This window comes from Macrobrachium rosenbergii, chromosome 56 (genome assembly GCF_040412425.1).
Source record: "Macrobrachium rosenbergii isolate ZJJX-2024 chromosome 56, ASM4041242v1, whole genome shotgun sequence".
In the NCBI taxonomy this organism is placed as follows: domain Eukaryota; kingdom Metazoa; phylum Arthropoda; class Malacostraca; order Decapoda; family Palaemonidae; genus Macrobrachium; species Macrobrachium rosenbergii.
Window position 1 is genome coordinate 9999501 of NC_089796.1, and position 15932 is coordinate 10015432.

Here is a 15932-nt window from a genome sequence, read left to right on the forward strand (position 1 = left end):
GAATGGTGTGAACTACGCTGAGAGGACTGAAGCTTATAAAATAATTGGTGTGTCGAGTAAATTATAAAATAAATTGGTGCATCAGGTGAAAGACATAATTGTGACTGAAAGGTAAACAGTATTAAAGCAGTGACTCAAGGTTTATTTAAACAAAAGACAAAATGTGAATATATTATTGGCTTTTCTTGAACATATCAAGGCTATACATAGTAAATCATTCTTTTCCTTCTCGAATGGCCATCCCTTCAACTGTAATATGGTCGCATGAAATAAAGACCTCAAAAGAACAGCAACTGCACAACCCATTCACCTTTTAAGACACCTTTATAAGTAAAATAAAGGTGGAAAAACCTTTTATGACTAAGCAGTAATGAGATTAACAATAACTCTTAATACAGTATAGCAATTAAAAAGCTACTGATCAGTAATTGTTAATAGCACAAAACGTTTTATATTTGCAACTAGTTTTAATCAAACAGCCATAATTACAAAAACTCTGACAAACAATAATGACAGATAATAAACAATCACACAAAACACTACATGCCTCACAAGATTTTACTTAAAAAACACACTTGTTTTTAACAAAATATAACAACAGCACAATGTTTAAACCTAAGGTCAAGTTGGAAAAATATACAAAAAAATTTGTTTAAATTATCAACTATAGTATTGCCAAGATTACCCATCCAATATTAATTAAGCCTAACCTCATGATTAAGCTGAAAACCACAAGAGCAAAGGCAATGTTATAAAAACATTCTCCTGCAGCCTCTTTTAGCATTTTGCTGGCAAATTTCCCACCAAGAATCAAATATTTTTTCCTATACTGGTGGCAAATTCACATTGTATTCCTTGAAGCATGTGTGGCATCACCTCAATAAACGTGTACAGTGAACCCCCCGTATTCGCATTGTCAACGTTCGCGGACTCACGCATTCGCGGGTTTCTCTGTGGAACATATCTAGCCATCATTCGCGTGAAAAATTCAGATTTTGTATTTTCACTGAGAAATATTCACTAATTACAACATTTTCATATAATTTTCATGAATAAATGCACTTTCTGGAAAGATAAAACTATTAAAATATTCAGGTATAAGCATTTTTACAGGGTTTTTCTGTGTTTTAAGCTATCAAAATGGGCAGTTCTAAGTGTTTTTAGAGGGGTTTTAAGCATTCGCGGATTTGACCCATTCGCGGGGGGGTGTGGGACGCATCCCCTGCGAATACGGGGGGTTCACTGTACATTCAATACTGATACCAGTACAAAAATTTAAAAAAATATTGTAATCTTGGCATAAAGTTTGGGAGCAAGATGGTCAAAGATGCCAGAGTGGAGAGCAAAACATAAATAAAAACTTCAAAACGGTATAAATTTCCACTTCTTGAGTAACAAGCCTAAAGTGCACAGCACTTGACTTTAGTACTACCAGTACATCCTCATTTGGTATCTATAATAGATAAAATTACATGCTGAGTACTCAAATAATACCCTAATTAGGTATCTATCACAAAGGAGATTGCATGCAGTTGTAATTATGGTAGTTAAGTAATGTCAATAATCTGACAAATTTGATTATCATCACATACTAATCCTTACACTTACAATTAATCTAAAGATATGTCATTTAGCTCAATACAATAAATATAAGAGGGAATTTAAAGAAAAATATGTAAATACTGTATAACAAAAACTCAACCTATATGCCAGCCATCTCAAATCTTTTAAAAGACAAGAGAACCATCCTTAGCAACAAGAAATTTTGATTCATATCCAACATGAGTCAGTGCTATAGAGTATAAGACCACTACAATGTTGTCTTATTTCATAATAAAAATCTGAGTTTTGATACAAGGGTGATTAGTGCTTTAGTGTGCATTACATTCAGAAGACATCTTTGACAAGCTAAAACAAGCCAGTATATGCAGTGCTGTAAATAAGTTTTCAAAGATATGTCATACCATCATGTCCACAACAGTCAAGTACAGTATATAAAAACATCAAGAAACAACAGAAGACAACATAGAATCTTTTTACATACTGAACAGTTATGCATTGAAGTGCATTCTTATTGCTCTGATATAAAATGAAAAGTGGAAGTGGGTTTATTTTGCAAAAGAGTTACTTTAGGAGTTTAATTACTCGGTTTCATATGCAAAAAAAAAAACTACCATTATGTTCTCTTGCAAATTGTAAGTTATTGTACTCATGTGCACAGCAACAAATCAAATTAACCTTGCAGCAGTTGATGTTGAAAGACTCAGTGTAGATTTGTGAACAGAATCAACAGCAAAAAACACTATTATTAGAGTAACTCCAGGATTAGATTGCCAATTCTCTGCATTATTTTCTGCCCTTTACTTTTTGCTCATTCCCCTTACTCTCTTCTATCTCTCATTTAAGAACATATCCTTCAGGCAAGCCCTGTGACACTTTGGAAATGACTCCGTAGACATTTCAAACTAATTCACAATACACTTAAATGTCTTTTAAAAGATCTTTGTCCCATTAGCAATTTCTATTTTCTGGCAATAAAATCCTTAAAGTCCAGCGACTAGCATTTATAGCACATAACAGTTCATGAAAACATATCCAAAATCTCTTTACTGAAAAAGAAATGTAGTTACGAAAAACTACCAAAAATTACGGACATAATCTATGTAGAGTTTAACTGACAAAACAGACATCATGAAAATGACAATGCAAACCTAACAATATAAAAAAGAACCTTAATCATAACAAAAGGAAATACACTTAAGTCTCAATTAAAATATTTACTTTCTTGTATATCAAAACAAATTTCTATTACTGTGCAGAGGGCACAGTATGCACAGCTGCAGTATCAAACACCCATTAAAAAAAAAAATAAATTAGTATCCACTGATACTGAACCTAAATATTTTGCATAAAGTAACAAAATCTCACTGATCACAAATGTTCAGTTCAGAATAAGCTGCTTTATAAGAAACAAATCTTGTTCACAAATAACTTAGGTTGGCTAAAAATAAATTTAATACAAATGACTTGAAATGTTAAAACACTATTTGTAACAACATATTTTACTTTGGCTGTCATGTTTTACTACACCACTAAACAAACCTGTTATACATTAAATTTTGTTGCCCAGTGGTGTATGTGGTGCACATGTTCCATACTTTATCAAGAACATACAGTACTTCAAAAATACAAATCTAAGGATGGAATGTGTCAACATTCAGTAATGCATATGTACTAATGCATATGTACCCTTTGGAGGTACAGTACTGCATTGATGTGTCATGAGCAACACAGTGTAGGATGTACTATAAGGTTCTCTGCAGTGATCATTAAACCTCTACTGCACTGCCTTCCGCCTATTACTTTTCCTTTCAATACCTCTCCAAAATTCTTTAACTCTACCCTCCTCCAGTCACTTTTCATCTACAAACAATGTCTTCAGGAGTGCAGTCTTGATGTGACACAGTGGTCTTGTACTTTATAACATGTTCTATGTATGCATAACACTTATGAACATTAGAGAATATTAAAATTGTCTTCAAACTACTAACTGTGTTTGTACACATACTCAAAAAGCATTAACCATGCACAAACAATTTTTTGCATTAACTGAAGATGAAGTAAATATTTCTTGATATTTCGAAACAGAACCCAATGGTCTTGAGAAATGTCTGAATAAACTTGAGTAAGTTTCATCTATTTCATTACTATCCATGAGGATTCTTTATAAAGGAAGTTTGTTGTACTATAAGCACATGTTGTTTACAATGATAGAGCAAGATTTTTAACAATCAAATAAATATAGCCTAACAATAAGAGGACTCAACTAAAAGGATTTAGGAGAGCTAAAGTATAACACAACACAGAATACAAAAAGGAGTGCAATTTACCAAGCACATAATACACCTAAGTTTCATCATGATGCCAGATTATCCCTAACCTTGTACAAACAGCCAACAATATAACTTACTGGTTCAGCCAGGAAAAACTTGCAGAGTATGTCAGGAGTGACCATAGGTGAAATCATGGATTCAAAGAAAGATCACCAATCACACAAAGATACCAACACATGGCTCATTGTTACTGAAGTAAATGATATTAAGTATTTTGTCTTATTTAATATACTTTGTAAAAATCAACGACATCAATATTCACAAACAATATCTGATATCATAATCTCTTTCGACAGGAAAAGCACAAGGAGTGAATTACCTTAAATTATAAATGTAAATTCTTCCTCAAAATTACTGGCCATGGGGTGGTACACGAAATATGAGCAAAGTCATCAACTAAATGAACAAAGAAGAACATAACATTCTCCTAAATCAAACAATGAAAGCCTAATGCCAGATGTGAAGATATAATAATTTGTGCTGTCCTTCATTATATTACCTCAGTCTTCTCTAGTGACATGACTGTTGGTCTAATAAATAATACAGTTCAGTATTTCAATAATGTAACACCTGTTTATTATTTGTTCTTCCCATAAAATTGTTGTTCATAGGCTTGACCAAAATTTTAAATTAATCTTTTACGGTGAAGTCAATTTGCATGGGTACTACTACAGTACTATAATGGCTCCATCAAGCATTACTAGTCATGGTGTCAGTGTAAATTATGATGTCTAACGTGCCTCATTTCCTCACACTGTCTTCACCGAACCAACAACCCTCTCCGACCCTTTGATACCAGTCTTCAGTCCTAGGTACCCTGCATTTACTCTGTATCAATAAGGATTACAATTTAAGAGTTGGAGCAGCATAAAAGACATCTTACTCTCCTCTTTGTTTTTCTCAACAAAACTACAATATTTTCTTTGGAATTCAACTGTCATCCATTTTTTTAAGATGGAAAATCTGGTGGTCTTTTCTTACTTATACAGGTAAGAATGAGTAAGAATGAGTTCAGAATCTGCCATATTCAGTCTTTCACATTTTTTACTCTGATACCAATGTCTCCCAAGGATCTTACTTACTAAGCCTCTTTAGCTGTTGCACATAGAATATATACCTCTACCATATAAACCAAGCAGGATAACACTCAAGTATCATCAATACTGTACTGACTTTTGTTTTTTATTGAGATCATTATGTCGAACATAAGTCCCAGTGACAGTTACAAACTTCCGCTGTATACCATACCTAATAATTCTCAATATTTGGAGACCATTTGGAGATGATACTAGATTTTCTCTTTTACAACATATTGAGCTTAAGGCTTTTTATATCTGCTAAGATGGTAGTATTCATGCCAAATGCTTCAGTTCTTTTGTACTATTTATTATTACTGGGATATTGTCCACAAGTCAGCAGTTCTATGGGATCTTTACTCATGATTCAGATCACTGCTGTTAGATGTAATGTTTGTACAACATTCATAAACTATTTGAACAGAGAATTTCCCCTTAAAAATTTATAAAGAATGCTACTCACTTTACAGAGCATTAGCCTCTTCATTTTATCGAGATGCCACAATGTCATGGTGCCCAGTGCTGGAGGTCTCTCAATTCCCTTACTTAAAATAATAATGAAACAAACAAGAATGATAAACTCACAACTGAGGTTATGTTCCTTGACGCTGCATTTCCTGTTCCTATCTGGATGATTTTTAGTTGACTAAAGTACAAAACAATACCATTATTCTTTCACTAAAATTTCTACATATTATTGCAGATAAAATTTTAGGGTATACATAACAAATGGTTTGCTCTCTTTTTGTACAAACACAGACTGTTTTATATCAGTCTGAATAGTTTTGAGAAACATTATTGAATTTGTGCTTACTTTGTGCCTATGGGCAAGTAGATCTAATCATACTATTACTAATCTATGAATTTCACAGCCTTCACTGTGAATCAGAGAATTCTTACATAAATGTCAAAGAATCAATTTTTGCTTTCATAAAGAATCAATGTTCGCTTTCATAAAGACCAGTCTCTGCTTAACCAAACCTATTTTCATCAAAATAGCTAAACCTGAAAGTTCCCAAATCAAGTCCTGGGTAGAAATAAAATATTTAAGAAATGTCTAGTGTTCAATACAATGTCAAAGACTGCGTGAGGAAAGAACAAGTCCCTGCTACCCAAAAAGAACTTGAGAAACAATTGTATCACTACCTAGAAATAACTAATGTAAAGTTAATTGCCCTGAATGACAAGAGAAGTTTCACCTTACAAATCAGGATAAATGTAGAATTTACTCAATGGAGAGAGCACAATACAGAACTTAATTTGAATTAGTATTGTAAATACAATATACTACCTTATGCTAATAACATCGCCTAGAAGATTCTGGATATTTCTCTTTCAGTTCTCCCTTAAACTGTCGGAAAAGTACTCTGTTTTTCTCCTGCTCCATATCCTTGGAATTATGGAAAGTTCCGGAGATCTTGAAGCCTTGATGTACAACAAAGGCAGAGTCAAGAACCGAAAACCGATAGCCAGCAACATGTAGCTCACATACCTTATAAATGAGAAACATATCATAAGAACAAATATAAAATTTACAGAACAAGTTTTAAATGCTCTCAATAAATAAGCTAATACAAGTTTCTTAAAAGCTCAATATACAATGGCATTTTGTTTCCTTTTAAATATCTAAAATATACAAACCAGTTTTTACAGATGCTTTTGCAAATACCATATCTCTCTCTCTCTCTCTCTCTCTCTCTCTCTCTCTCTCTCTCTCTCTCTCTCTCTCTCTCTCTCTCTCTCTCTCTCTCTCTCTCTCTCTCTCTCTCTCCACAATATTCATCAATGAAACATAAAATTTTCAAAAGTTTAGATATTCATAAGATGCAAAAGAAAGTAGCCTTTCAAAACATTAAGCTACAGTATTTACACTGTATACTACTCAAGGTTACTAAGGGTTTAGCTTTAGTAAGACATCAAAAACACATGTCAGTCATATACAGTAAAACAAATGAAGAAATAAAATATGAAAACTGTTGACAACATGAGCTTGACAAGCAATGCAGAATTCTTTTCTTGTGACTTGAGTGGAAAGAGAATCTTTGGTACGTGAGAGGAGCAGCACCTCCCCATTTTGCTACCCTAACACTGTAGCTAAATGTTACTGAAAAGACTAGCTGGAGTTTCAGCCATCTGATGCGATGACACAAACAAACATTAGGTTGTAGAACAATGGTTTGATCTTAGCATTAATGCACCTTTATTTCTACCCCTTTATTCTATATCAATATCATCCAAATCTTAACACTATGAGATCATATACTGTACACTATTTCAGTCTAGTGAGAAGACTTGTAAGATTTGTAACTGGGAAAATCAATTTTATATAAAATTTCAACAATTTTTCATTGCCAATTCACACTAATAGCGAGGTGTGGAATGAAAGAATACATTTTTTTTTACCATAATTTTAACAACCCAAATTTTTACAAATAAAATTTCCTAAATCAAATAAAAATTCTCTATGATTTAGTAGTCTACATGAACTAACAGCTTTTAAAAAACAGTTTACTGAAGGCACACAAATAAATCCTGCAGATACTTTTGTCCATAAGAAGAAAAGTTTCCATAATGTTCAACGTTATTTATAACCTTACCTGACTGATGCGATTAAAACCATATTGCCGAAATCTTTCATCGTAAGAGGGCACATTAACACGAGATATATAAAAGGGTTCATATGGGTCCTGCCAAAGAACCTCATATAATGCTTCCACACTTCCTTGTTTCCCTTTTGCACTCTTTTCCCAAGCAGCGTAATCAGTGTATTTCTGAAAAATCAAAGTTCAGCTCAAAAGACAAAAAATTACCTCCTTTGAGTCATTACAAAAATTAATTTAAAGTTCAATAGTTCAAGGTCAAATAATGTTTACTCTTCCAGCAGGGTCACATCTCCGACACTAAGAAACAAAATGGGCCTCAAACTGTATTTCCCATTTTCAATGTTAACCCCTTAAGGCATATGATACAGTATATTTCCTGATAAATATTTGTCACTTGACGCTTCAATCATCAACAGGTTGAACATCCAAAGACTTGTCAATGACTTACCTGACATTTGAGACACAACTCTTGGTAGAATGGCCGTGCAGTGCCTTTTTCCCTCATCTTCAACAAATCCTGTTTAGTTTTGGGAATAGCAGTGCCTTCTTTAATCTCATATGCTGGTAGTATCCATACTGTTTTCTCCTCACTGGAATTCTCATCTAATATATTATTGTTTTTGGCATAACGAGAAAATGCTTCGTGAAGTCCTTCGCTTGGAACCATGTCTATGTCAATTACTACCATAAGTCCTGTTGTAGTAGCCTTTTTTGCAGTGTTCCGTAATAGATTGTTTGGGTACTGGATACCCTTAAAATCGTAATTTGCTTGGTAGGTGTCAGAAAATATTTTATCACAAGGAGTTGTATCAGAAGTAGGGGTAAGATGTGGTGAAGTCGGAGAATTCAGAGGAAATATGAGGCTAAAGGTAACGTTCTCTTTTATGTTAGGGTAACACCTCCTTAAAAGATGAAATGCTTGAACAACTGCTTGCACTTCTCCACTAAGAGCAAATACTGCTACAGAAACAGGACCCTGAAAATACAAGAAAAACATATGAAACATATATAAAGCTGTCATGTATTGCAAACTTTGAACATCTATTAAAAATTCTTGTAAAATATACAAATATGCATTAAATTAGAAAAGAATTGGCATATAAAATTTAATGAAAAGGTCAAGCACTGGGACTTGTGTGGTCATTCAGTGCTGAAAATAATGTTGAAACAATTGTTAGGAGAGGGTAAAAAGTAAGACGGAAGAAACAGAATATGAACGGAGGTACTGTTTAGAAAAAGGAATAAAAGAGATTGCAGCCAAGGGCCAAACTGACACTGTAAAGAGCCTTAGTAATGTCTACACTGCACTGCATGAGGTGCACTGGCAGCACTAACCCTATACAGGGTAAACTGGATATGATAATGCACTGTGTGGGCACAAATGCTTCCAAATCTTTTGCTCTTATGAAATATACAGACAAATGTTACTGAACACAAAGGCAAGCCATAAGCATAATACGAAAATGTCAACAACACTGAAATACTGTATGGAATCAGGATAGCATTATTTGTAATGCTTTCTATTCAAAGAGGAATACTGCAATGAAGATCACTGTAACAATGAACTGATGTAAATTTATACAAAGAGCAGCTGTCATACATTGCAAGCAACTTCAATTTCCTGGTAGCCACTGTGAACAACAACTGTGAGCTAATATATAACATTCATTTCAGTATTTCTAAACAAACATATCATAGACTTTTACTTTATCATCATCACCACTGTAATCACTTTGAACATTTTTCTGTCAGCTTTTCCATTTCTCTTTTTGTAACAACACCTGCTACAGTGTTCACTGTATGCAACTTTCCTGAACTAATTTTTTCCTTAGTTTCCTTTCCAGTCACTATCAGCTTTGATTGGCTGGGTTGATTTTCAGCCCTCTCCCCTCCATTACACTCTACCCTATCTTAAACATTTCCCTCACCTTTCCCTTGGATTCTGCTGTTAGCAATAAGTCATCTACATAAAGCAGCTCCCAGGTGCTACCTTTTCTAGATTCTTCCTTACGATGATATATAGTAAGGAACTCCATGCTGGTCCTGGATGGGCACCAATATTTACCTCAACTTCTTCTGGTACATTGTCTCTACTAATTTCTAATGTTATGGTATAGTAACTTCACTAGCTTAAAGTTTTTCTAGTGAACTATGCCTTCACGGTGCCCACTTATTATTTGTCTTGGTACTGTCAAAAGCCTATTCAAGATTCATAAATATGTGGTATAGTCTCTACTTCTTTGTATAATACTTTTTCTATGGGTGCCTTATAAAATGCTTCAATTTTTTATCTCTAACGTGAAATTAAACTGACAATTAACAATTTTAACAATTTCTATCAGACTTCAAGTAAGTCTTAATCCTCTATAATTTCCTCATTGCAGTGCATCTCCTTTTCATCTGTATACAATGACTGTAGAGCTTTTTTTTTTTATCCATCTTCTTGTCCTACCTTTTCTTTTTTTCCAGAATCTCTATTTTGAACTTTAATTTCTCCAGTTTCAACTTTTATATACTTTGGCCCTTTATATCTTTTCCATCTCTCCTCTTCCGCTATTTTATCCTGGATACTGTATTTTCTCATTCGCCCTCTGCGATGATGAGATTTTAATGCCTATCCTCCCAGCTCTTCTTCCTTCTTCCCATCTGTCTTTTAGCCTTCGTCCTCTTTTTTCTGTACACAGGTACATCTCTGTCCTCTGCAAAGCTTGAAGGCTCCCTTCTTCTCTTCAAGTACCCTTTGTACATCTTCTCTCTCTCTCTCTCTCTCTCTCTCTCTCTCTCTCTCTCTCTCTCTCTCTCTCTCTCTCTCTCTCTCTCAACAACAATATTATTCCATAAAGTACAGTATGATAAAAACAACAATTAATTGTTCATAAGTTACATTATGCATATCATCAATAGATTAAACAATACCTAAGAAAACAACATAAAATTTCTACCTGCCAATGAGAAGCCAAATGAGGAAGATGATGAAGTTGGCCAAAGGAACATTGTGTCACCAATGTTAATCCCTGAGAAGTTGGACCAAATAATTCCTCTCTTCCTTCTGGCCCATCATCACTACTGGAATCCAGACCAGTACCCCGGAGAATACCAACTGACACACGGAACTCTCCAGAACTGTCCAGCACACTCCATCGAGCAATCCGGGACAGAATTGCTTCATGATCATCTGAAAGCTGTTCCATCACAGAAAGTATGAGAAAGCTGTTACATCATAAAAAGTATCAGATCCTATGTTTATAATAACAAATGCTTGGAAGGTAGCAATGACCAATCACAAAATTTAGTGCACAACAGTATGATGAGCAGGCAATAATGTACCAATTGTAGAATATAACATTTTATAATTTCAAAGAACAAACAGATCAATTACCTCAAGATAAATTCTACTCAAAGGCACCCACCTTCTTCCCCAAATGGTAGTCTCTTCTGCGAATAGCTGCATGCTGTCTCCGAATCCCAGCACGAGAGATAGACCCAGGAATTTCTGCTGCAGGGGCAGATGCAGCCTCTGAGGCAAGAAGCTCTCTCTGTCGCAACTGCCATGATAACACTAAATTGGTCACCTGCAGAGTAAGGCAAAAGTCATATTAGGTTCACAACACATTCTGTAATAATTTACATAGTCTTTTGTTCACGAAAGAAAATGAAGGGCACCAGCAAGAACCTCAGGCATCCATCATCCAACATACATATACCGTAATTTGTGAATCTACTAAGTTGGCAACAGCTCTATAGAGTGAGGATTTTTACAAGATCTACCAATTTTTCCTTTGCTAATCAGGTTTTATCTTAAAGCTAATCCATTCCACTTTGTTTTTTATTTTGTTTGTAAGTATACAGTAAGAAGAAACTACTGAATTATGACTACTTTACAAGGTTTACCAGTTCACTAATAACAGCTGTAATGTTGAAATAGCTGTCCATAACTACAGCCCTACATGCCTCTTGAAAATAGCTCAGATCAACGAACAAGAAGTCTTCCCTCACCTGCAGCAGACAAGCAATGAATGCCAAGATGGCCACAGACCGCCATGAAACAATGCTAGACAGAAAACGTGGAAACATTCCCGTTGATCGCTATGAAGCTGCCCACACATGCTGCATTCAAGTGGTGAGTTCTGTCTCCTTCATGACCTGTTAAACATTATCATTATCATTTAACAGTTAATTTTGTCATATGAATACACAATCCCTTCCAAAAGTTATTTCATCACTGTCAACTAAGAGGATATGATGGTAGGATACTATAAAATGTCCTGAAGAGTTATACAAACAAAATCCTTCTCTGATCATATATCTTACCAATATTCCCAGTGCTGTACACTATTGTACTTTAAACCCATTTTTTTATGAATACAGTACCATAACACTTCCTTTTTACTCTTTACTCATTTGCAGCTACAGTACATGAAATTGGTACAGTAATAGATGACATATATGCACTATTGTAAAACATTTCTGTAGTGGATACTAAAATAAATGGTAACAAAAGGCTGTTAACAAATCAGCACATAGTATACCTGTACTACATTTTCCTCTATCTTATACCATCTACTGTTTTCTTTTCCTATTAAGAATTTCATTTTTTCTTATTCAGTCTATCCAAAATAAAAAAAAAATAAACAGGTAAGGCATTAATAATTACCACACTAAGCCAAAAATAAAAAAAATTACACATGTACCAAGTAATGATGAAGCAAAAATGTACACAATTTCTAATTATATAAATTAAAGTGGGCCAAAACTATCATGCTACATTAATTAAATCTTGTCATATGTCATACATGGTTTTAATAATACTTGTGATTTTCTACACATTCATAAAATCAACAAGGAATAAGCACCATATTTTCAGTACTAATTCAATTAGTTCTCCTTTTACCATTACATACTATATTCTAAATTATAAAAATTTCAATTTATTAATTACTATTCCTTACAGAGCACAAAAGTTTTTTTGTATCTAATATGTACTACTGCAACCTGTAAACCTCTTCAGAAGCTGAATAATTTGCTGTGTTGCTAAACACTATTTCCTATAATTATGGAGGTTATTCTTATGAGAAGCTTATTTTTATAAATTTCTTTTAATGTAACATTACATCCCAACAGTTTTAATTAAAGCTCTTCTGAATACATTCTAGGCAGAAAAAAGGGTCCCTTACCTCCCTTATTCTAACAATAAAGAATAAGAGATCAACAGATTATATACATTCTTGGGGTTCCCCTACAATAGGTTACTATAAAATGGAGAAGAGGAGATTGACATTGTCAGTGGTACACAACATTTTCAAAACATTGGCTTTCAATTGGGATATTGATTCTGTTTCATTTCAAACCATATTGTTCTTAATCTCTTCAGTTACAATGAAAATTTACAAATTCTTAAGTCAACTACGGATGGTAAGACATATAACACCTGGAAAGTTCAAAAGTTCTACCCAGTGTTAGTGTACTGCATTTATAAAGTAAGAGTAAACTCTTTCTGCAGCTGTGAAAACTAAGACTGTTATGGGAGAGATGGATGGGTGAAAAGCCTATTTAGACAACAGCTCAGCAATTTTAATGGCTATTTGTGAAAAATGGGTGGTGGCTACAATGATGACGAGACAGCCATTCCTCTCCTTTATTTTTCAATAACATACTTGCAAGCACAAGATTCAATCATTTTTACAGTAGGTTAGGGAGTCCAGCACCTGGTCAGGAGGGACCTGGTGTCATAGGATTGGTAAGGGAAGGTTAATTTAGGATGCACATTTCTGTATTAACCCTATGATTTATGTCATCTAGATCACATTAGGTTGGGGGTCCTGGTCACTGTCAATGGGGGACAGAGTCTCAGACAGTAAGACCCAGTCTACAGTGGTCAGTAAAAACAAAAAAACACAGGTGTTTCATGTGTTTAACACAAAACTATAAACTTAAATAATATGAACATATATAATAGATCCTAAATAATTAATAGTTTTCTCATTATTTTATGAGGTATCAATTTTTAATATCGACTTTTCATGTTTCTTTTAGATGTTTTCTGATTAAGTCCTGAAAGTAAAAAATGGCTGAAACTTTATGCTAATTACATAATGTCTGTCTGATAATAATATAAACTTTTGTTACGATACTTCGTATGTATGGCCGGGCCTGTAACCAGGAAGTTAAATCGGTGGTAATGCCAAGTGTCAATTACATCACCTAAAATTGTACACAGTGCTGTGGGAGTTTCAACAAACCCGTCCACACTGGGGTCCAAAAACGCATAAAGTATCTTGAAATGTATTTAGAAATAACACAAAGTTCTTGTCTTTGGCGAGAAATTAACCCACCTTAGGGTGGCCTATAGTTTACTGTGCCTACCGTCCCAGGACCGGGAGAGGAACGTTGGGTGTCGAAATAATCTCCCCTGGAAAAGGCTTATTCCATCTCGTATATGTCAAGTCACGCAAGGCTCTATTATCACAAGTTGCTCTATTGTCACACACGGCTCTACTGTCAACTAATTGAGCTGAGGCCTACAAGTGGACATTGTACCGAAGCCGAGGACTATTAGTTTATTACGTTGTATAAATGAATTTCATACAAATACTAGCGTAAATCCTTCTATAATATATAATAAAACAATAAAATAAAACGGTTACCCTTCATGAACTATGTAATACCATAAACAAATGGGCTCTATACCTACTCAAAATTGGACCGTGGCACAACACAATGGTAAACAAACAAATGCATTTCGTGGGTAGTATGAAATTTGTTTACAAAAGAGAACGTTTATATTCATGAACTGTTTTCTAGAATATACCCTTGGCATATATATTTGGAAAATTTTAAAAGATGCATTGTGCTCATATTTTTTATTCGTATGTCTCCAGATGAGCTCAGTAGACGATTTTGTGTTCAGACATATCTCTGTTGGTAGAGAACGGTCCGTGTCGATGACTTCACAGTCGGCACTGCATTATTTTGACCAGCCCTGATTTTGACATTAGTTTAATTATCCAAGCACATTGATTTAGCCTTTTTGACTTGAAATATACATTTAAAAAACTATAAGGTAATTTAGTTTCTTAACCTGGGAGAGAAAACTAGTCACCTCAGTAGTTCTGGACGATGAACTACGGTTACACGTAATTTACAATGTGTAACATCACAAAATCAGATACAAACAAAAGTTGATTAATACAAGACTGCACTCATTTTACAAGTTACGAGCTCGACACTTCAGCAGGGTGTAAATAACTTATGGATGGACTCTCTCTCTCTCTCTCTCTCTCTCTCTCTCTCTCTCTCTCTCTCTCTCTCATATTGCAGAGACGTAAACGACCTTTGGTAATCATCTCTCGATTAACTAGTATTACCCTTTTTCTAAAGATCCTAAAAGTAAAAATTCACACAGTTCACAATATGTTCGGTGTCCGCCTTACCTTTTCTTCAAGAAACTTGAAAATAACGAAGCATTATTTATGTAAAATAAAGTTGTGCTGAGGGTGATTTAATGTTGATTATCTCAAAACTCTCTTGAAAAACCTCACGGACAATATAGCATCTTAAGGCTAAATTTTGAAAAGCATGAAAGTAAAGAACTGTAACAAACACAATGTCGTACAGAATCCTTAAAACGCTATCATTTAGTTCAGCCACTAAAAAGGCGTCAAAATATTAAACAATGCTTCAAATAAACTTACATGAATGAACTTCGTTTAAGGACAGACTCTTCTTTCCCGCCAAAATTGGTCCTGAGCCATTGCTGTTGTTAAATCAACCCAGCCATGCACTGACACGGGCTCTTGCTCCTAGAGCAGCCAGTAGCTAAAATCAAGGTAAAGAGAGGAGACTGCCCAATAGCCTTGGGATCAATTTCAGCCAAATTTGGCACAAGTCCTCTTTGCGTATAGGGAATTCAAGTTGTTCATTGGTGGGAAGACATGCCCCTTCCTAGGGGAAGATAAAAAAAAAAATAGTGAAAACATGAAGAGGGCATTTGAAAATTTTCTCCAGAACTACTGGTTCAGATATGACAAAAAGTTGATCGTCCGTTTTAGTACCCAAATATGAACGGTCTGGCTTTTTACCTGAATCATCGACTAGACATGCAACCTAAAGTTATCCTCGACCGGTTTTGTGAAAAACTTCGTCTCCGAACAGCTTTATCCTTTTTGTTTCCATTGGTACTCTGGATTTGAGCAAAAGCATTCAGCCCTCCCCAAGAATATGAGTACAATACCAAGCATGCACAAGCACACACAAGTATGTATATATATATATATATATATATATATATATATATATATATATATATATATATATATATATATATATATATATATATATATATATATATATATATGTGTGTG

General features: G+C 34.4%; 1 protein-coding gene across 2 annotated transcripts; it reads right to left on the reverse strand.

Annotated features, from left to right (window-relative positions):
* Positions 1 to 4810: 4810 nt before the first annotated feature.
* LOC136836386 (beta-1,4-glucuronyltransferase 1-like) lies at positions 4811 to 14391 on the reverse strand. 2 transcript variants are annotated; one of them, XM_067100581.1, is made up of 7 exons: positions 14264 to 14391; positions 11569 to 11715; positions 10983 to 11144; positions 10515 to 10754; positions 8021 to 8548; positions 7567 to 7740; positions 4811 to 6461 (listed from the first exon to the last, which is right to left on the reverse strand). In XM_067100581.1, exons 2-7 carry the CDS (start codon positions 11644 to 11646, stop codon positions 6267 to 6269), a joined length of 1377 nt encoding a protein of 458 aa, XP_066956682.1. In that variant the 5' UTR covers positions 11647 to 11715; positions 14264 to 14391; the 3' UTR covers positions 4811 to 6266. The 2 variants fall into 2 exon arrangements, with proteins under 2 accessions (XP_066956682.1, XP_066956683.1); XM_067100582.1 differs by having other exon boundaries at positions 14260 to 14319.
* Positions 14392 to 15932: the final 1541 nt, after the last annotated feature.

Excerpts from the sequence above, each read along its gene's own strand:
- LOC136836386 (XM_067100581.1), bottom strand. The coding sequence starts at position 11,646 with ATGTTTCCACGTTTTCTGTCTAGCATTGTTTCATGGCGGTCTGTGGCC. Across the intron at positions 8,549-10,514 it reads ATTTGGCTTCTCATTGGCAG|GGTCCTGTTTCTGTAGCAGT; the intron begins GTAGAAATTTTA and ends TTGTATTTTCAG. Across the intron at positions 7,741-8,020 it reads AGTTGTGTCTCAAATGTCAG|AAATACACTGATTACGCTGC; the intron begins GTAAGTCATTGA and ends TTGATTTTTCAG.